The 22,084-nt window shown below is 36.7% G+C and overlaps 1 protein-coding gene across 1 annotated transcript in view; it reads right to left on the reverse strand.

Moving 5' to 3' along the window:
* LOC122749721 (sulfotransferase 1C4-like) overlaps positions 1 to 8,222 on the reverse strand; it is a 44,729-nt gene extending 36,507 nt beyond the window's left edge. Inside the window, exon 1 of the mRNA XM_043996212.1 lies at positions 8,043 to 8,222. Within this exon, the coding sequence (XP_043852147.1) occupies positions 8,043 to 8,220 (178 nt within the window). The 5' untranslated portion in view covers positions 8,221 to 8,222. The remainder of the gene's footprint in view (positions 1 to 8,042) is intronic.
* Positions 8,223 to 22,084: the final 13,862 nt, after the last annotated feature.

Raw genomic sequence — 22,084 nt, forward strand, 5'->3', positions numbered from 1 at the left:
TGAAAGAATTGCACTGGGAGAAAAGGAAAGGGAGAGGTGGAATGGAGTAAAATATCTCACATAAAAGAAGCAAGAAAAAGCTAATGGAGTGAAGGGGAAGATGGGGGAGGTGCAGGGGAATGAATGAGCCTTACTCTCATGAGAATTGGTTCAAAGAGGGAATAACATACACTCTCAAGTGGGTATAATAATATATCTTGCCCTGAGGGAAAGTGGGAGGGGAAGGGAATAAGGGGGGAGGGGTGAAGGAAGGGAGATCAGATTAGGGGAGGAGCCACTAGAAGCAATATACTTTGAGGAGGGAAAGGGTAAAAGAAGATAGAAAATAGAATATATCATGGGGAGCAAATAGATGGAGGGAAATAATAATAGTAACTGGGAAAAACATTTGAAGCAGAGGCAAGAGCAACATAAGATGATGCTGATGCTGATGCTGATACTTTGCTTGGATATTGTGAAGAAAATTCTTTGTCAGGTATTAGGTACTATATAAATGTTAGTTATTATTGTTGTTGCAATTATCAACCTCATGGGTGTTTTGCAAGGAAATCTCCCTCTAAAGTACTATATAAATGTAGTTTACTATTAAAAGAAAAGATAAGCAGGATGCTCTCAGAAAAACCTGGAAAGACTTACATGAGTTGATGCAAAGTGAAATGTACTGTATACAAAATAACAGTAATTTTGTAAGATGATCCACTGCAAATGACAGTTATTTTCAGCAATGCAATGATCCAAAACAACTCTGAAGGACTTGGAAAAATGCAATCCATCTACAGAGAAAGAACTGATGGTATCTGAATACAGATAGAAGTCTATATTGTTTTTAATTCCTTTTTCTAGTTTTTTTTGTCTGCTATGTTTTGCATGACTACACATGTATAACATATTGAATTGCTTGAGTTCTTAAGGGTGGAGATAATGAGGAAGGAAGAGAATTTGGAACATAAAGTTTAAAAAATTGATGTTACAACTTGTTTTTACGTGTAATGTGGGGAAAATTCAAAATAAATAAATTAATTAATTAAAAAAATCAATGAAATAGATAAACCTTTGGCTAATTTGGTTAAAAAAAGAAGAAAAACAAATTATCAGTATCAAAAAATGAAAGTGGTGAATTCACCACCAATGAAGTTGAAATTAAAGCAATAATTGGGAAGTATTTTGCCCAATTGCATGTCGATAAATTTAATAATCTTAGTGAAATGAATGAATACTTACAAAAATATAAGTTGCCCAGATTAACAGAAGAGGAAATAAAAGACTTTGATAGCCCCATTTTAGAAAAAGAAATTAAACAAGCCATCAATGAACTCCCTAAGAGAAAATCTCCAGGGTCAGATGGGTTTACAAGTGAATTCTACTAAACATCTAAAAACAATTAATTCCAATACTATATAAATTATTTGGAAAAATAGGTGAAGAAGGAGTTCTACCAAATTCCTTTTATGACACAAATATGGTGTTGACACCTAAACCAGGCAGAGCCAAAACAGAAAAAGAAAATTACAGACCAATTTCCCTAATGAATATTAAAACAAAAATTTTAAATAAAATATTAACAAGGATATTACAGCAATTTATCACCAGGATAACACACTATGACCAGGTGGGATTTATACCAGGAATGTAGCTGGTTCAACATTAGGAAAACTGTCAACATAATCAACCACATCAATAACAAAACTAACCAAAATCATATGATTATCTCAGTAGATACAGAAAAGGCTTTTGACAAAATACAGCATTCATTCCTATTAAAATCACTATAGAGCATAGGAATAAATGGAGCTTTCCTTAAAATGGTAAGTAGTATCTACCTAAAACCATTAGCAATGATATTCCATTCTATTCATGTACCATAGTGGATTTAATTATTTCCCAATCAATAGGAATCTACTTTATTATCATTTTTCCTACTACAAAAAGTGCAGCTATAAATATTTTGGTGTACATGGGATCTTTAATTCTATCATTTACCCTCCTGAAGCTATGGGTCCAAAGTATGGGCATCTTAATCACTTAACAAAATTCGAAATTGCTTTCTAGAATGGTTGAACCAATTTCACAGTTCCTCTAACATTGGCTTTACCCATCTTTTTTCCTCTTTGCCAGTTTGCAAACCTCAAATTTGCAGTTCTCAATCCTAAGACTTGTTTGGTGTTTCACAAAAATGAATAAATGTGGAAAGCACAGCAACAAAACTCATTCAAGGGACAAGGCCATTATCTTCCTTCTTAGCCTTGTTCCTGACTTTAACAAGTATACAAGAACTAGCAACAATTTTTCTTATAAAAATAATACAGTATAATATTAGTTTCTCTAGAAATATTACCAATTTAATATTTAATATTGCCCATGGGCAGCAAGCTGGATACAGTGCTGGGCCTGGAGTCAGGAAGACTCATCTTCCTTAATTTAGATTTGGCCTCAGATACTTACTAGCAGTGTGACTCTGGGCAAATCACTTAACCCTGTTTTCCTCATTTCCTCATCTGCAAGATGAGCTGGAAAAGGAAATGGCAAAAAGTATTTTTGGCAATAAATCCCCAAATGGGGTCAAGAAGAGTAAGACGTGACTGAAACAATTGAACAACAACAAAAAATTCTTCTTGCCTAAAATCATTTACAGACTTTTCCCTTGGGAAAATGGGAAGAACAAAGGCTAGAGCCTTCTTTTAAAAGGGAGTTTTTTTTGGGGGGTGGGGCAATGAGGGTTAAGTGACTTGCCCAGGGTCACACAGCTAGTAAGTGTCAAGTGTCTGAGGCCAGATTTGAATCCAGGGCTGGTGCTTTATCCACTGAGCCACCTAGCTGCCCCGGGAGTAAAGGTTTTAAACTAAATTTAACTCTTTAAATGATATCATTGCTTCCCCACTCCATGAATAATTGCTCATCTGAAGACAGTGCCTTCTCTTTAGAAATTCAAGATACCCCTAACAGATAGGAACTGTTGAGGGGAAGTAGTCTAGGAAGGAACTGAGGAATGACTATTCTGGAACATTAACCCCAATTTGTATTTTGACATATATATATATATATATATATATATATATATATATATATATATATATATATATATATATATATATATATATATGATCTTTTCCTTGCTCAAGATTTATATATATATATATATTACCTAAAATTGTCTTAGGGCAGAGAGTCATGTTGAAGGATGTTGAGGCTATTCCACTTTGAATATCTTTCTCTCTGTCTCTGTCTTTGTCTCTGTCTTTTCCCCTGTGTCTCTTTCTATCTCTGTCTTTGCTTCTAATTCTTTTTCTCTCTCTGTCTCTCATTCTTTCTCTGTTTCTGTCTGTCTGTCTTTTTTTTTTTTGTAGGGCAATGAGGGTTAAGTGACTTGCCCAGGGTCACACAGCCAGTAAGTGTCAAGTGTTTGAGGCTGGATGTGAACTCAGGTTCTCCTGAATCCAAGACCAGTGCTTTATCCACTGTGCCACCTACCTGCCCCCCTGCCTGTTTGTCTTTGTTTCTTTCTCAGATATACTTTTAATAAATTGGTTTCTGGCAGATTTGAGATCAAAACTCACAGTATATAATTATTAGTATTTTTTCTTCTATCAGGTATTTGTTTTATTTATGTTCCCTTTTCACTACCCACTGTTTTCTGTGTATTTTTTTTTTTTTGGTGAGGCAATTGGGGTTAAGTGACTTGCCGAGGGTCACACAGCTAGTAAGTGTTAAGTGTCTGAGGCCGGACCTGAACTCAGGTGCTCCTGACTCCAGGGCCGGTGCTCTATCCACTTCGCCACCTAGCTGCCCCTATTTTTGTTTTTTAAAAACTGAAATTAGTTTGGTTTTTTACATAGTTTTAGTGAGTACATATATTATTTTTGGTTCCAGTTTCTTTACTCTGTTTCACTTCAAGTAAGTTTTTTCTCCCCATGTTTCTTTTTTTAAACATCTATTTAGCATTTTATTTCCCCACAATTACATGTAAAAACAAATTTAACATCCATTAAAAAAAAACTTTGTGTTCCAAATCCTCTATCTTCCTCCCTCCCCACCCCACGTTGAGAAAGCAAACAATTCAATATAAGTTATATATGTGTAGTCATGCAAAACATTTCCTTATTAGTCATGTTTTGAAAGAAAAGAGACAAAAAATTCAAGAAAAATAAAGTAAAAAAATTATGCCTCAATCTGTATTCATACACCATCAGTTCTTTCTCTGGCCATGGATAGCATTCTTCATCATAAGTCCCTCAGAGTTGTCTTGGATCATTGTACTGCTGAGAATAGCTAAGTCATTTACATCTTGCAATATTCCTGTTACTTTGTACGTGGTACATTTCACTTTGCATCAGCTCTTGTAAGTCTTTCCATGTTGTTTTCAGAGCATCCTGTTCATCATTTCTTATAGCACAAAAATATTCCCTCATAATCATATACCACACACACACACACACACACACACACACACACACACACACGGAGGGGGGGGAGGGGGCACCAGCCCTGGATTCAGGAGGAGTTCAAATCTGACCTCAGACACTTGACACTTACTAGCTGTGTGACCCTGGACAAGTCACTTAACCCTCATTGCCCCACCAAAAAAAAAAATCATATACCACAATTTGTTCAGCCATTCTCCAATTTATGGACATCCTCTCAATTTCTAATTCTTTGTCACCATAAAAGAGCTGATACAAATATGTTTGTACCTATAGGTCCTTTTTCTTTTTGTTTATCTCTTTTTGAATATAGACCTAGTAGTTGTATTGCTAGGTCAAAAAGAATGCATGGTTTTATAGCCCTTTGGACCTGGTTCCAAATTGCTGTACAGAATGGTTGAATCAGTTTACAACTCCACCAATTGTGCATTAATGTCTCATTTTCCCCATATCCCATACAATATTTGTAATTTCCTCTGCTATCCTATTATCCAATCTAATACATATGAGGTAGTACTCCCGAATTGTTTTGACAAGTTGGTTTTCTCATCTGTAATATAGGGAGAAATATGCCTGTAGGAAATACCATACGGGATCGTTGTGGTTCAAATGAGATATCAAATAGAAGGCACTTTGAAAATGAGAAGGCGTTATATAAATCAGTTATTACCTTAAAATTAAATTTTTTTTCATTTCCATAATTACCAAAGCAATGAAATACTTTCTTATGAAGTTATTGATAACTTGTAATTCTCTTTTCAATTCTGTTCAACCAGCAATCATTATTAAGTACTTGCTTCATGAAAAGTACTATGTTAAGTACTAAAGAAATAGTGACAAAAATGAAATAATTCCCAACTTTAAAAAGTTTCCCTTCTATTTTGTAAAACTTAGTGTGTTGCCTAAATGTGAAAATCATTGTTAATCATAATGGTAGCAGTAGGGTAAACCAGACTCTATCTTTAATTAATGCTTTTTTGTTAAAAAATACTTTCTTCTTAGCTTCTTGAAAATTTCTGTTCTTGTCACCAGTATTGATGTTTGTTATTAATATAGTAGGTAAGAAAAATTTAGAACTTATTCATATTTATTTTTACTTTCAATTTACAATCTGTAGATTTCTTGGGATTTTTCTATCTTTTCTTGGAATTTTTACTGTTCTACTCCTTGAAGTAGTAGTCATATTATTTTTGTATTATTTTTTATTATATTAGTATTATTTTGTATTTATATTATTATTTCAAGAAGCCCCATCATTCTTAAGGTTTTTCTCTTTGTTTTGTCCTCCAATCTGTTGTTTCCCCTTGTGTAAATTTAAATCCCAAGTTGCAGAAAAGCTACCTACCTGCATTGGAAGAATGAATTACTTCACTAGGTAATCTCTCCATATCAAGAAATCATGGATCTAGCCCCTATCCTGTCCTCTTTTGGTAGCTAGTTGGAGTATTGATTTGAGAAAAGAAATTAGAAGTTGGTAGAACAATTGGGAAGCTATCATGATGGTCTAGGTGAGAAGTGATGAAAATCTATGTATGAATGTAGGAAAGGGGATGGTGGAAGGCAAGAGAAATATTGGGAGCAGAACTGGTAGGACCTGACAACTGATTAGATATGAATGATAAGAGAAAAGAGTCTAGTTAACAAATCGTAGGGGTTAGTTAGATGGTAGAGCTCTCAATATAAACAAGGAAACTTGGAGAAGGGGTGCAATGTTGGAAGAAAATAGATTCAGTTCTACACATATCAAGCTGCAGAGTCAGGGTGTGTTCCAGGCAGTTGGTGGTATAGGACTGGAATTCAGGAGAGATATTTAGATCTATAGATCTGAGAGTTATTTGGTCCAAAAATGATATTTGTACCCATGGAAGTAGGTGAAATCACTAAGAGAATATAAAGAGAGAAGATATATGAGGACAAACTTGGGAGCATCTAAGACTTGGGGAATAATTCATTCAGCAAAAAAAGCTGAGCGTAATCAAACAGGTAGGGGGAGAAATCAGGGGAGAGCAGTATCAGAGAAGCAAAAGAAGGAAAGAGTTTTGGGGAGAAGTAGGCAACAGTATCAAAAGCTGCAGAGAAGTCAGGATGGTTATGGATTGGAAAATGGTGATTTGATTTAGCATTTTATGTATTAATTGGTGAATTATGGTAAAAAAAAAACAAAAAAAAATAGATTGTAAGGTGGTGAGGAAATGGAGCCAGCAAATGTACATATTTTTTTTCTAGAGGTGGGCAATGAGGTAAAGTATTGTGTTTAGGGGAGATAGTAAGGATTTAAAAAATGTTGTGGGGTAATGAGGGTTAAGTGACTTGCCCAAGGTCACACAGCTAGTAAGTGTCAATGGTCTGAGGCTGGATTTGAACTCAGGTCCTCCTGAATCCAAAGCCAGTGCTTTATCCATGGTGCCACCTAGCTGCCCCTAATAGTGAGGATTTTAAGTGAAGTTTTAAGGATATGAGATACCTAAGCATGTTTCTAGGTAGCAGGAAAGAAGGTAGTAAATACAGAAATATTGAAGATAAGAGAGAGAGAGAGAGAGAGAGAGAGAGAGAGAGAGAGAGAGAAAGGCAGAGAGACACAGAGAGAGACAGAGACAGAGACAGAGACAGAGGAAAGGAAGTGAATGGATCAGGTTTCAGAAAAGATTGGATGGGATGGGATCAAGGGCACAAGTTGGCTTTAGCAAGAAAAAAGGGCCACCTCTTTCTTAGACATTGGTATAATGGAGGAGAGGATGGGAAAAGGTTTAGAGGGATAGTGAGGTGTGGAAGAGGTGGTGGATTTCACAAGGGCAACCTAGTTTTCTTAGTAAAATAACAACTGAAATAATTTCCTTAGCTACAAGGGTGGTTTGAAGACACTGAGGAGGGAAGTTCTAGAAGCTTTGGAACAACCACTACAAGGAGAGTTATAATTAATCAGAGAATAATAATTGATAATAACCAAATAATTTCTCTTTCTCTTCCTTTCAAAGTTGTGCCAACACCTTAAGTCTTGCCAAGTCCTATCCTGTTTTAGAAAGATTCCTTTTTTTTTTTCTCCTTTGGGCTGTAAGATATGGACCCATGTGAGAATTGGAATGGCGCTCCCTACTGGACAGATATTGCAGGGAAGCTCTGCCATGAGGAGAAAGCATGTGATTTAGAAACCATGTGACTTTAGCGTCTGGAAGTTGCCTGGTGTCTGGAACTTACATCTATAGAACCACCTGTTAGTTGTGTCAATGAAAGTTACTAGACAATTAGCTTGGAACTGTGTGTGTGTGTGTGTGTGTGTGTGTGTGTGTGTGTGTGTGTATGGCTCTGTTTCCTCTTGGACAGGAGGCTTCTGGGAGGAGGAAGGAGGAGTGAGGTCTTTTCAGCTCAGACCTCGGCTTGGCTAGAGGGGAGATGCTGGCTCCCTTAGACAGATAGATGAAGGGGTCTTGACCTCTTTCTCTCTGATCACTAGCTTCTTATGCTCTTTAACAAATACTTAAAAGACTAAACTCTTGCTAAAGCTTCTAATTTGGGGCAACAACTCATTAGATTTTAGACATCATAGCTAGAATTTTAGGCCCTTACACCCAAGAAAACCTGACAAATTGTCTCCTATTTCTCATTACCCTGAGCCTAGAGACATACCTGATTTAGGATAGGAAGAAATGAGTATATCATCAGGTTTGGCTTGGAAGTCCCAGATTTCATTCCAGTAATCACAGGCTCCCTTCAGCAGAACAACTCCTTTCACTTGGGAAACTTTCCCTCGTTGCATCAAATTCCACTCCTGCTCCATTGTTTCTTTTTCCTTCTCCTGGAACATTGAGGCAGTTAATCAGCAGAAGGGAATATGCAGAATGAACTCAGGATTGTCACAGATTTATGGAATTTTCAGAATATGGAATCATGTAAATCTTTGCTTGTTTAATGCCACCTAAGGAAGTCTGGGAATAGGAACTTGGAAGAGAGTGAATAATAATGGAAAGCCAAAACAAACAAACATGTAGGTTCATTATTACCATTACTTCTTGATGGGCTCTGGGCCAAAAGTTTGATACCCTGGAGTTGTTTTTTCACTTGTCAAGTGATAGCACTACACTAGTAGCTATGGGAAGCCTACTTTTAGGTGACCAAGACCAAAGGTCTTGACTTCCTTCATTTACCATCAATCATCTCTCTCTCATCTCTCTCTCTCTCTCTCTCTCTCTCTCTCTCTCTCTCTCTCTCTCTCTCTCTCTCTCTCTCTCTCTCTCTTCATCTATTCATTTATTTATCTGTTTATCCACCTACCCATACATTAACTTATTTATTTATTTGATTAAAAAAAATTTTTTTTTATAGTTTTGAGTTCCAAATTTTGTCCATCCTTTTCCCTCTCCCCTTATCTCTTCCTTAGGTAGTAAGCAATCAGATATGGGTTATACATGTGCAATTATGTAAAACATTACCATACTAGTCATTTTGTACCAGAAAACTTGAATGAAAGAAAGTGAAAAATAGCATGCTTCAGTCTGTGCTCAAGCAATATCAGTTCTTTCTTTGGAGGTAGATAGTATGCTTCATCATTAGTCCTTTGGGATTGTCTTGGGTCATTGTGTTGCTAAGAATAGTTAAGTCATTCACAGTTCTTCATCAAACAATATTGCTGTCACTGTGCACAACGTTCTCCTGATTCTGCTCCCTTAACTATCTATCAATTCAAACACGTCTTTCCAGGCCTTTCTGAAATCATCCTGCTTGTTATTTCTTATAATACAATAATATTCTATCACCATCATATGCCACAGTTTGTCTAGTCATTCCCCAATTGATTGGCATTCCAATTCTTAGCCACCACAAAAAGACCTGCCATAAATATTTTTGTACAAATAGGTCTTCTCTTTTGAGTTGGCATCTCCTCCTCTCCTTTCAGATACCACCCCAGGACCTTCATCTACCTTCCCCCTCCCAAAGATCTGATTAAACTATAAATTGCACCTTTTTAGGCCTAGGCAGAATTTACATTTCAGAGGGACTTCCAGCCTAGTTCTCTTCATATTTATCACCCCTTTTATCTTAGGTCCCCCTGAAAGGCAGGCTAACCAGCATAACTAAGCAGTCTGAGTGGTGATTTCACCATACCAAGAAGTACAATGACACAGAACGTTAGCCCAATGTTCTACAGCACCTACATTTGCATACACAACTATAAAGCTGCAGGCCAGTACAAGAAATGAGGTGTACACTTGGCAAAGATATCATCAAAACAGCCAATAAAAAAGTTGAAGTTATTTGCACTTTTTGTTTTTGTTTTTCAGCTTGACTTATTTAGTAAGGATGACAAATACCGAGATGATTCTGTGCATACACATACCATTCCTAAATTATTTTACATTATTCCTTGAGTAAGTGAAACTTATGATACCTTCTTTAATAAAGTATAGATTCCTTAGTTTAGCATCAAAGCCCTTCATAGTCTGGATCAAGCCTATCTTTTCTGCCTTATCTTGTTTGATTCCCCTTCATCTACTCCGTGCTTCAGTGAATTTAAGAAAATGTTTACTAAGGATAAGATTTGGATTTCTGGACCATGGTTTAAATTACAGGAAAGCTAAATTCTTAACAAAGGATTCTGTGACATTTAAAAAGGTTTGAGAGATACAGTTTCTGGATTATTTAATCAATTTATTAATAAGGTCAGCAGGTTATTAATAAAAGGATAGTTATTTGGCCATCTCACTCAGATCAAAGACAATCATGGCAAGCCAAATCACAGTTCATATACTCTTCAAAACAGTTGTTCTTGTTTGTCCTTCATTCTTGAAGAGGACTATGACATGGAGAGGTGATGCTATGACTTTCAGTGAATTGGATTTAAGTGAGGCAGGGCTGTGCAAAGTCACTCGCCTCACTCTCTCCTCTAGAGCCATTTGGGTCCAGTGGCAAGACACAGGTCAGGATGACTGGAGATGACCCCGGATGACAATGGGGGTTAAGTGACATGCCCAGGGTCACACAGCTGGTAAGTATCAAGTATCTGGTGGTTCATCAAAGAGCAATCTAATTGGTTAACATGATTGAAGGTGGCCTAAATTAAAACGAAGGGTTCAGTATCTCTTGGATGGGGAAAGTATCTCTATACCAGACCACCCTAGATTAAATTCCTTGCAAGGTCAGGTGGGGTCTGACCAAGATGGAAGAGTGTGAATGCAATCTCATTATTAGTGATGTTTTTCTGAAGATGAACTGAACTTGTTAAAATGAGGAATTTAGAAAAAGAGGAGTCTCTGAATTTCCCCAAGATGGTTATTAATAATAATTTCTAACAACTGAGTATACCTCTGAAAGGCCATAAAAATGTATGTGTTTGGGATCTTATGAATTTAATCAAGAGAACTTTAAAATTGGAAAAGAATGGAGAAAAAGGGCTAGATACCACCGAGAGTACTTATAATGTAGGAAGGTAAACATCAGTTATGAGGCCTAGAAATTGATAGGAGTTAGAGGAAACTACAATAAAAATATGTCATAAGAGATGTCTACACAAATGCAGAAAGTATGCATAGTAATTAGTACCTTTCATTTCACAGGTAAGGAAATATTTTAACATTCAATTAAAAAAAATTTTGAATTCCAGATTTTCTCCCTCCTTCTATCACCTCCCTCCCGAAAACAGTAAGCAATTTTATATGTTATGTACATGCCATCTTGTAAAACATATTTCCATATTAGTTATGTTGTCTAAGAAGAAACAGACTAAAAGAAAGAAATAGAGAAAATGAAAAATAGCATTTTTTAATCTGCATTTAGAGTCCATGAGTTTTTCTCTGGGGGTGGATAGTATAGTTCATCATTAGTCCTTTAGGATTGCCTTGGATCATTGTAATGCTGAGAATAGCCAAGTCATTCATAGTTGATCATCATACAATATTGCTGTTATTTTCAGAGTCAGAAACAGGTTAAATATAAATTATTTCTTTCCAGGAGTTCTGTGCAGGAAAGTGGCCTGAGCTAATGCAGACACAAGGTCCAGCCAGTCACTCATCTCTGGGTAGCAGAGAAGTAGCATGTGATGGTGCAGAGATTGGACTTAAAGATAAAAAGGCCAAGTGTGAATCCTTCCTCAGACATTTAATAGCTGTGTGACTCTGGGCAAGTCACTTAATGTTTCTGAGACTCAGTCTCTTCATCTGTAAAATGGGAATAATAGTTGTACCTGTCTCACAGGGTAGTTACAAGAATAGAATTAGATAATATATGTAAAGCAATTTGCAAATCCTAAAATTTTTATTATTATTATTATCATGCAGAGTAGAGTATTAGGCAGTATGAATATCAGAGTATGAGGTGCAATGGATAGTTCAAATCTCACCTCAGACACTAGCTGTATAACCTTTGAAAAGCCATTTAATGGCTGTTTGCCTCAGTTTCCTCATCTGTTAAATGGGGGTCATAATAGCACCTACCTCCCAGGGTTGTTGTATCAAATGATATAATATTTATAAAGTGCTCAGCAGAGGATTTGTTACATGATAGGTGCTATATAAATGCTAGCTGTTTATTATTGTTGTTATTATTTTTGTAGGAAGAGAACTTCAAACAGATGCTCAAGGTTGTACATCTCAGTTGGGATTCAATAGAGAGGGTCACAGCAATTTATGAAGACCTCAGAGTAAAATTGGATTGCAGTGGGGGCTTGTTGGGACTGTATACCAACAATATGAACTTCGAAGGTGTGAGATAGAGTCTTGGCAGTGCACAAGGGTTCCCTGTGTGACCTTGGACAGTCATTTAATCTATCTTGGCCTTAGTTTCCTGATCTGTAAAATGAAGTAGTTTGAATTTAATGGTCTCTGAGGCCATTCCTGCCCTCTTGCCAAGGTTGCTGTTTTATTTATGCAAATCTGGAAGCTTAGGGTACAAATCTGCCTTTGGGGCAAGTCGTCAGTTTCCTGTTTCATTGCTGAAGTGGCAAGAAGAAACTGAAGTTCTCAATCCTGAAACGCAGACTTCTGGGGATTCTAAAGCTAGTGTTGAATACTAAAATGTGGTTTTTGTATCTGCCTGAATCCTACAAACAGATCAGAGAAATAATCTTTAATCTCTCCTAAAAATTAATAAACAGATCAGAGAAATTATATCTTATAATATCTCCCACCAAAAAAACCCAACTGATCAGACACATGTCTCCTACAGAACAAAACCAGATCAGAGAAAGACAGAAAAAACATAATATCAATTTAATATTTTGTTCAAAGAAGAAAGACAACACTACATGGTCATGTGGAGACTCCCCTCCTCTAAGAGAGAAGCTTGGGAGGACTCCCCATTTCTGAAGTTTTAGTCCACTGATTACAGGGTGTTGTCAGTTTCAATAGTATGATACAGAAATAAACCCAGAAGCAAAAAGCAGTTTAACAATTTCAGTTATAACAAGTATGGAGGGAATACAGAAGCATCATGATAAGACTACAGGATTCCAAAAAAGCATTTGGGAAGGATGAGGATGTTACCATAAGATAGGGACTTACTATCCTGAGGAAAAAGAAGTCACTAGGTAGGATCTTTTATCTGCTAGCTACCTGGGTGCAGTTTGGTGTTCAGTTGAAGGACATTTTACTCCTATAAACTCCTATTAACCCAGGGTTTCACAAAAAATACTTTTGGATAATAAGGTACCTCCATCAAATCCAGGTGATCCATATATTCATATTAACACTAGTCACCCATCATCTTGTTTAGCCATGCAGCTGTGCCATAGATCACTAAAATTTCTAGATCATTTTCTAAACTGGTCATAAATAAACCATATATATCTTCCTCAACCCTCATTGAATCATGACCACCTAAAAATAAATTTCAAGTTCCATTGCTTCTTATTCAAAGCCTTACACAATCCAGCACCAAGGTACTTTCCCAGCTTTATTTTATATGTAGTCCCTCCACACATTCAATTTTCCAGTCAAAATGGACAACATTCTGCCTTCTAGATATACACCATCCTCTGAAACTTTCCCCATGTTCCTACCTATGTCTGGAATGGTATTTTCATTTTTACACGTTAAATTTTTCCCCATTCTTTAAAACTTAATTCAGTTGTCACTTCTTACATGAAACCTTTCACAGTCAGCATTAACTGACTTCACTTGACCCTTTAACAGGCTTCATTTGATCCTTTGTTTTACAGCTCTATTCTGTACTTACATGGCAGGTTGGTAGGCAAAGCAAGAAACTTAGAGAACTTATTACTTTATAGAGGCTCAGAACTTTTCAGCAAAACTAAATTTCTCATCAGCTACTACACTTGGTTTTGACTCCCAAGCAGCATACTTCCACCCATCATGCTCCCACCACAGTGGTACATCCACTTTTTTCAGCTTCCTTTTGTAGATTGCTTTCCCTCGTTAGACAGTAAGCTCCTTGAGGTCAGTGACTGACTTTCTTTTTCTTTTTTGTATATCCAGTGCTTAGTATAGTTCCTGGGACCTTTGTTGTTTTTCAGCTGTTCGGTTGTATCTGACTCTATGTGACTCCATGGAATTTTGTCTATGGGGTTTTCTTGACAAAGATATTAGAATAGTTTGCCATTGTTTTCTCCAGTGTGCCCTGATTTTTTTTTTTTTTTTGGTGAGGCAATTGGGGTTAAGTGACTTGCCCAGGGTCACACAGCTAGTAAGTGTCAAGTGTTTGAGGCCGGATTTGAACTCAGGTACTCCTGACTCCAGGGCCAGTGCTTTATCCACTGCGCCACCTAGCTGCCCCTGTGCCCTGATTTTTACAGATGAGGAACTGAAGAAAATAGAGGTTAAGTGACTTGTCCAAGGTCTCACAGATAGTAAGTGTCTGAAACCAGATTTCAACTCAGATATTCCTGATTCCAAGCCTAATGCTCTATCTGCTGCCCTACCTAGCTGCCACATCTGGCACATAGTAGGTTCTTAAATAAATATTTCTTGACCCACTGACTGAAATGGGAAGATTCAAGAGTCACAGGATTCAAACTTTGGGAAAATCATTAAATCTTTGTGAGTCATAGCTCCTCCATCTGCAAAATGAGTAAGTGGGCAGGATGAACTCTCAGCTTTGTTATAGCTGTTACCCTATGATCCTAATATTGTTTGTTATCATTATCAGCATTTGTGCTTTTGCCATCAATTAGACTTTATGTCCCTTGAATGTAGGGATGGTGTATCATGTCAATTTTCTGTTTCCTTCTGTGCCTAACACAATGTGCTCTGTACAGACTAGGCAAGTGTTTTAGTTCCATGATCTTATGGAGTCTCTGTTCCTCAGTTTGCTTATCTAACATGGGATGGGTAGATGAAATGACTTACAATGTCTAAATCCATGACACTATGAGGCTAATACTTGGTAGTATCCTAGAAAACAGAATTATAAGTCCAAGGCAAAAAAAAAGTGAGCAACAAATGGTATCAGGCAAGAATGGAAGGAATATTATTTGAGTTTTATCAAAAAGCATTTGCAATCTGTCAGATTCCACAGATAGGCTCATAAGTTGGGCCATGTGACACTATTTCTAACCTCCTTGGTCTTCCAGATAGAAAGTCATTACAAACAACTTCTATGAGCCTCTACTATCTCCTGAATGGAAGATAGTTGGGAACTTCAAGGGTGAGAAAGCAGCTGGCATGGTAGTAATGTCCAGAGAGTCAAAACTGGTGGCAATATAATCACTTTTTTACATATATTAAAAAGGATAAAAATTTATACTTTTCCTTTTAAAAGTTACAATTTCCATGAACACAACTGTCTCTTTGATGGAAGATAAAAGCTCTATTAGAGAAGTAACAGACAAGTGGGCACTTTTCTTTTTTTTTTAATTTCTTTTTTTAATTTTATTTTTTAAATCACAAAAGTATTTTATTATTTTCCAGTTACATGTAAAGATAGTTTTCAACATTTGTTTTCACAAGATTTTTAGTTCTAAATTTTTCTCCCTCCCCAAGACAACAAGCAATCTGAAATAGGTTATATATATATACAATCACATTAAACATATTTCTACATTAGTCATGTTATGAAAGAAGAATCAGAACAAAAGGGAAAAACCCCAAAAAATAGAAGAAAGAAAAAATAACCAAAAACTAGAAACAGTATGGTTCAATCTGCATTCAGAATCCACACTTTTTTTTTTTGCAGGGCAATGAGGGTTAAGTGACTTGCCCAGGGTCACACAGCTAGTAAGTGTCAAGTCCACAGTTCTTTTTTCTGAATGTGGAGAACATTTTCCATCATGAGTTCTTTGGAATTGTCTTGGGTCATTGAACTGCTGAGAAGAGCCAAGTCTATCACAGTTGATCATCACAAAATGTTGCTGTTAATGTGTACAATGTTCTCCTGGTTCTGCTCACTTCACTCAGCATCAGTTCACTTAAGTTTTTCCAGTTTTTTCTGAAATCTGCCTGCTCATCATTTCTTACAGCACAGTAGTAGTCTATTACATTCACACACCACAACTTGTTCAGCCATCCCCCAATTGAAGGGCATTCCTTTAATTCCAATTCTTTGCCAGAACAAAGAGAGCTGCTGTAAATATTTTTGTACATGTGGGTCCTTTTCCATTTTCTATGATCTCTTTGGGATGCAGACCTAGTAGTAGTATTACTGGGTCAAAGGGTATGCACAGTCCTATAGCCCTTTGGGCATAGTTCCAAATTGCTCTGTAGAATGGTTGGATCAGTTCACAACGCAAGTGGGCACTTTTCCATAGATAGACAATCCATTTAAACAAAAATAATATTTCTATTTCTCACATATTGGAACATTTGCTATAGGTATGATTTATCTACTTCTTTGAATAAAAACACAACTCTTTTTTTTTTGCGAGGCAACTGGGGTTAAGTGACTTGCCCAGGGTCACACAGCCAGTAAGTGTTAAGTGTCTGAGGCCAGATTTGAACTTAGGTCCTCCTGACTCCAGGGCCGGTGCTCTATTCACTGCGCCACCTAGCTGCCCCCAAAACACAACACTTTATTGAAACATTTAAATTTAGGAAAATCCTCAAATGTGATCTGTAGAGAAAAGTAGGGGTACCCTAATTTGCTTAAGCCCCCAGTTATCCAGGTAACTAGAGGATTGAATGAGAACAGACCAACAATCCATTGTAGTGGTAAGGAGTGGACCCTCTGAACAGTTCCAGTTCATATCAGCTTACCTACAGAGACTCTCCCCTTGTCTTTGACTTAATGTTTATGTTCTAGGCTTAAACTGTCAGAATGCAAATAGAATGAGGAACCCAAGTGTTTGTGCTTGTCAGCTTGGCAGATTCCTGACTGTACTGACATCTTGCTAAGCAGGAACAAACAAGGCCATAAATCTTAGCTGCATCTCTAAAACTGTGACCCTGTTGTTTAAATATCCCCTTACTTGAGTAATGTGGGGGTGGGGGGCATGGTTTCTTTCTTAAGATTCCCCTTGCCATGTATGTCTGTCTTACTGAGGAGAAATAAAATGGGTACTTATTTACATAACTGTGCTTCACTCTGGTTTCTAATTTTGTGGGGGACAGATTTCTTTTATTAACAGATTAAACAATCCAGAACTTGTTCAGAGCTCTGTTGTATAGTTTAAATTGACATTGAATTTTCACGTCTTTCCTCATGTGTGTAAACTATACCATCATTTTCTTTTTATTTTAACTTCAAAAAGTATAATAAACATACAAACTTACTCCTCTCTCAGGTCGGAGGTATAATTCTCCTCCTACTTTGCACCACTTGACTCTTGGAGGAGGGGAAGATTATTAGCTTCATAACTTAACTTGGTTTCTGGAAAGCATAGACCCAGTTCAAACTCTACGCTCCTCCCCCACCAGCTCAGGCGTCCAGGCATACTGGCTTCTCAGGACTTTCTTGCCAAGCTGGTTCATTGCATGTCACACTTGCACTCCTGGCTCCAAGGTCACTGTTGGGGGGACTTGTGACCTGGATCAGGGGGCTAGGTCACCCAAAGAATTGGAGGCTCATCATGAATCTTGTAAAATAAAAAGAGATTTATTAGGAAAGAAGAATAATGGCTGGGGAACAGATCAACATGGTGACTGTCCCACTTTCCTATAAGTCATATAGTTTCTGAAAGACTTTTGGACCCAGGGAATTGCCCATTTGTAATAAAAGAATAGCATTTAAAAATGTACCATCTGTCCCACTAAGCTCCCTCTTTAGAAATTAGAGATACTGTTACTCTATCTTTAAGAGCCAAATAAAATGTTACAGAAAAAGGCAGTTTGAGTTGGAAGTTTGGTTACTAATTGAAAATGTCTTGTGATGAGGGACTTCTTCATATCGAGTCAGGGAGAATTTTTCTCTCCTTTCTTTACTATGTAAAGATCTATGAGATAAACTTGGAAAAGACAGGGAGGTCAGGAGAACCTTCTTTCTTGTGGGTACTGTCTTAACCATTAGTTTATAAGGAAACATAAAGATAATTCCATGAAGAGTCTGGGAGGAATGGCTGGCTCCCAGGGCATTTTGGAAAGAGTATTTCCTGTGTTAACTGAAGAGATTAGAAAAGAAAAAAAAATAAGATAACATTTCCTGAGAGACTGAATTTAACTCTTATCTTGAGGAGAAATATGTAGTGGAATCTTGTGAAAATTTAATCAGTATTTGGAAGGATAGAAATTGTGAAATTGTGCAGTTCAAAGGGAAATCAGCTACATGGCATAGTGGATAACATGCTGGACTTGGAGTGAGGAAGACTTGAGTTCAAATCCAGATTCAGGCATTTAGTTGTGCTACCCTGGGCAAGTCACTTGATCTTTCTTAGACTCAGTTTCTTCCTATGTAAAATGGGGATAATAATAGCACCATATGCACAGGGTTGTTGCAAAGATCAAATGAGATGACATATATAAAGTACTTTGTAAACCTTAAAGCCCTATGTTAACTCTAGCTATTATTTTACTGAGACTTTGAAGTAACTCTGGCTGTGATCTTTCCAATAGTCAGAATATTGTGAATAATTATTTTTGCTTATTGTTGATTTCATTTGCATATATATTTAGTGTATATATATACAAAATTAATATTAAATAATAGGAGATGAAGGAATTTACTATAAAGAGAGATAGTAGTAATTACTACTTGGGAAATTACTATTGGGAAAGGAGGCTTCTCTTATTAATATTTAATGAAATTGAGTAGTGTCTTGAGCTAATTAATTAATGAGAAAGCAGTTGTAATTTTATTAATTCAAAAGATACGCAAATGTACCTCTGGATTTCCCTAGTATTCAAGATAATATGATTAAATATGGAAACAAGTTATATAGCAGGTTATGTATGAGGTTGGCAGATTTGTATAACCTTATTATGTTTTATCTCCTTGTTAGAGAAGTGGTTTCCTAGAATATAAAATAATCCTAATATATTAATATGCTCTATTATGTTCTAAGAAATAAATTAATCACAATATGTAAAGTTGATTTATACAAGCACTTTTATGCAACAATGACATAGGCAAGTCTTTTATATCTGTAAAAATGGAGGATACCCATAGGTAATAACTCTTTGGGAATATGTATAGATATTCTCATGGGTGGCCAGATTTCTGAAATCATCTTGTTTTTCCTCTTTTCCTAACATTCTCTTCCAGTCTAATGGAATGAGCAAAATTTTGGTAATAGAAAAGAGAAGTTCAAATCTATGATAGTTTACAAATTGGGAAATACCATAAGAATTTTCTTGATGTAGACAATCCTTCTAATGGTACAGAATGAAACCTATCTATGCTTTCTCATCTTGAACTGTCCCTATCTATGTTCATCTATACATTCTCTATAGGGGGATATTCCCAACATGCTAGAGCCTCCTGTTAGTTCTTTTGTTTATTTTTGTACTTTAAACATTCATTTAAAAAACTTTTGAATTCCAAATTATCTCCCTTCCTTCCTCTCTCCCCCCATATTGAGAAGGCAAGCAATACAATATATATTGTACATGTGTGGTCATGTAAAATATTTCCATATTAGTCATGTTGTGAAAGAAAGACCAAAAAACTCAAGAAAAATAAAGTAAAAAAATATACTTCAAATCTGTATTCAGACACCATCAGTTTTTTTTCCTCTGGGGATGGGTAGCATTTTTCATCATAAGAGTCTTTTAGGGTTCTCCTGGATTACTGTAATCCTGAGAATAGCTGTCATTCACAGTTTATTATATTAGAATATTCCTATTACTTTGTATATAGTATATTTCACTTTGCATCAGCTCATGTAAGTCTTTCCATGTTTTTTTCTGAGAGCATCCTGTTCATCATTTCTTATAGCAACAATAGTATTCTATCATAATCACATAGTACAATTTGTTCAGTCATTCTCCAGTTGATGGGAATCCCCTTAATTTCCAATTCTTTGCCACCAGAAAATAGCCACTATAAATATTTTTGTATATATAGGTGCTTTTCCTTTTTTTTAAATATCTTTTTGGATACAGATCACTAGTAGTGGTATTTAGGGACCTGCAAGTTTTCAGTTCTTCCAAGGTGGTATGATCTAAGGAAAGGTGTGTTTGCTACTCTCCTGGCCTGTGCTCTGGTCTGTGAGCAACCATGAGCCATCTTTTCTGCCTTGGAATTGTGAGGAGAGTACCCACTTAACTGCAGCCAGGTGCAAGCTCATGTCTGTCAGAGGGTTCCATGATTCAAAACCAGGTTAAGAACCCTTTTTGAACTGTATGTTTACGTGTAGTTAGGATATGGAATCTGAGTGGCCTGGAAACAGGAGTCATCATGTCTTCACAGTCAGGTACCAGAAGCGAACTGGATCTTCTGTTCTCTAAACCATTCTTGGAATGTCCATAACATTGATCTACCCGATGGTAAAAACACAGTATTCTCAAAATACAACATGAATAGATGGATGCTGGTTATTGTTTTGAGGTTCACAATATCATAATAGTTTTCATAATCTTACTGTGAATTGCAAACCATCTCATACCTCCCAGGAAGGGAAGGAAAGGACAGGATTTAGAAGGGGAAGGTACAACTAGGGGAGGGCATGGCAGGGTAATTGTGTTGTGAGATCAAGAAGGAGGTAACTGTTGCTAAGATCCCTAATGAGGGTGCTTACCTCTCACTGTTTCTGAGGCTGTTCATTCTGATATGGAATTTCATACATGGACACAGTGTGACTGTTACTTTAGACATGAATATGTTCACAGAAAAGAGATATGGAGGGGCAGCCAGGTGGTGTAGTGGATAAAGCACCGGCCCTGGATTCAGGAGGACCTGAGTTCAAATCTGGCCTCAGAGACTTGACACTTACTAGCTGTGTGACCCTGGGTAAGTCACTTAGCCCTTATTGCTCAGCCCCAAACAGACAAAAAAAGAAAAGAAAAAGAAAAGAAACATGGAGAGCTTAATTTTCATTCAGGTTGGCCGCTCTGGGGAGTCTGGTTATTTGGGTTACTTTGTCCATGTTTCTCTGTTTGTGTTTATGAGTTGTATATGTTTCTGGTAAAAGTACTATGCATTGGCCTGTGCTGCAAATGTTTTGTGGCTTTAGGTGAGATTTTTTGATACTGATTTTTAATCTGCTTAATTTCTTCTTATTATTATATCCCTTCTCTTGGTTTAAGAAGACCTACTTTACTTTTCCACTTCTTCCTTTATTTCCTCTCATATTTTTAAATTTTTGCTTATTTAATTTCTTCCTTTTAATTTTTTCAGCATGTCTACTATCCATTTGATTTGTTGTTGTTTAATCATTTTCGGTCATGTTCAAGTCTTCATGACCTCATATGGGTTTTTCTTGACAAAGATATGGGAGTGGTTTTCCACTTCCCCCTCCAGCTCAATTTTACAGATGAGGAACTGAGGCAAACAAGATTAACTGACTTGCCCAATATCACACAGCTAGTAAGTGTCTGAGGCCAGGTTAGAACTCAGAAAGATGGTCTTTCAGATTCTAAGCTCAGTGCTTTACCCATTCCTGATTTTTTTTCTGTAGAGGATGACATTTACACTTGAAATGACAGAACAACAATCACTAATAGGGAATTGATATACAAAATAAGTAAGAGAGTACTTCATTGACCTTGATGAATTCAAGTAAACTGGCTGAAAAGAACTTGTATCTACAGGGCAGTTAGGTAGTGCAGTGGATAAAGCACCTGCCCTGGATTCAGGAGGACCTGAGTTCAAATCTGGCCTCAGACACTTGACACTTACTAGTTGTGTGACCTTGGGAAAATCACTTAACCCTCATTGCACTGCAAAAAAACCCAACACCCCCAAAAAACCCAACAACCCCCAAAACCCTTGTATCTAATAGGGTTGGGGTTGGCCAGCGAAAGAGGAAGTTTCTACATTGGAAAGTATGGCCATGGATAAGAAAATTGGCGCAAGACTGGATATTTTATCAGAGGTAATATTTTCTCAATATATCTTTCATGTACTCATAAACACACCCAGTAACTATTTGAAAATACAGTGATAGAGTAGAAACAGAAGGTTAGGGAAGGGTCCTTGACCCCTGCCTAGACATTCCTCCTCCAAATTTACCCTCTGCTCATAGGAAACACAAAGCCATAAAGCACAATTACATTTAGCAATCTAGCATCTTTTACTCAAGCAATCATAGTAGAACTGCCTGAGGGAAGAGAACAATCCTGCCTTATTAATATAAAGATTCATATTATTGTATCTCATAAGTTTGTATTTTTAGAATTATAGAAAAAAATCCAGAG

This window comes from Dromiciops gliroides, chromosome 3, assembly GCF_019393635.1.
Source record: "Dromiciops gliroides isolate mDroGli1 chromosome 3, mDroGli1.pri, whole genome shotgun sequence".
In the NCBI taxonomy this organism is placed as follows: Eukaryota; Metazoa; Chordata; class Mammalia; order Microbiotheria; family Microbiotheriidae; genus Dromiciops; species Dromiciops gliroides.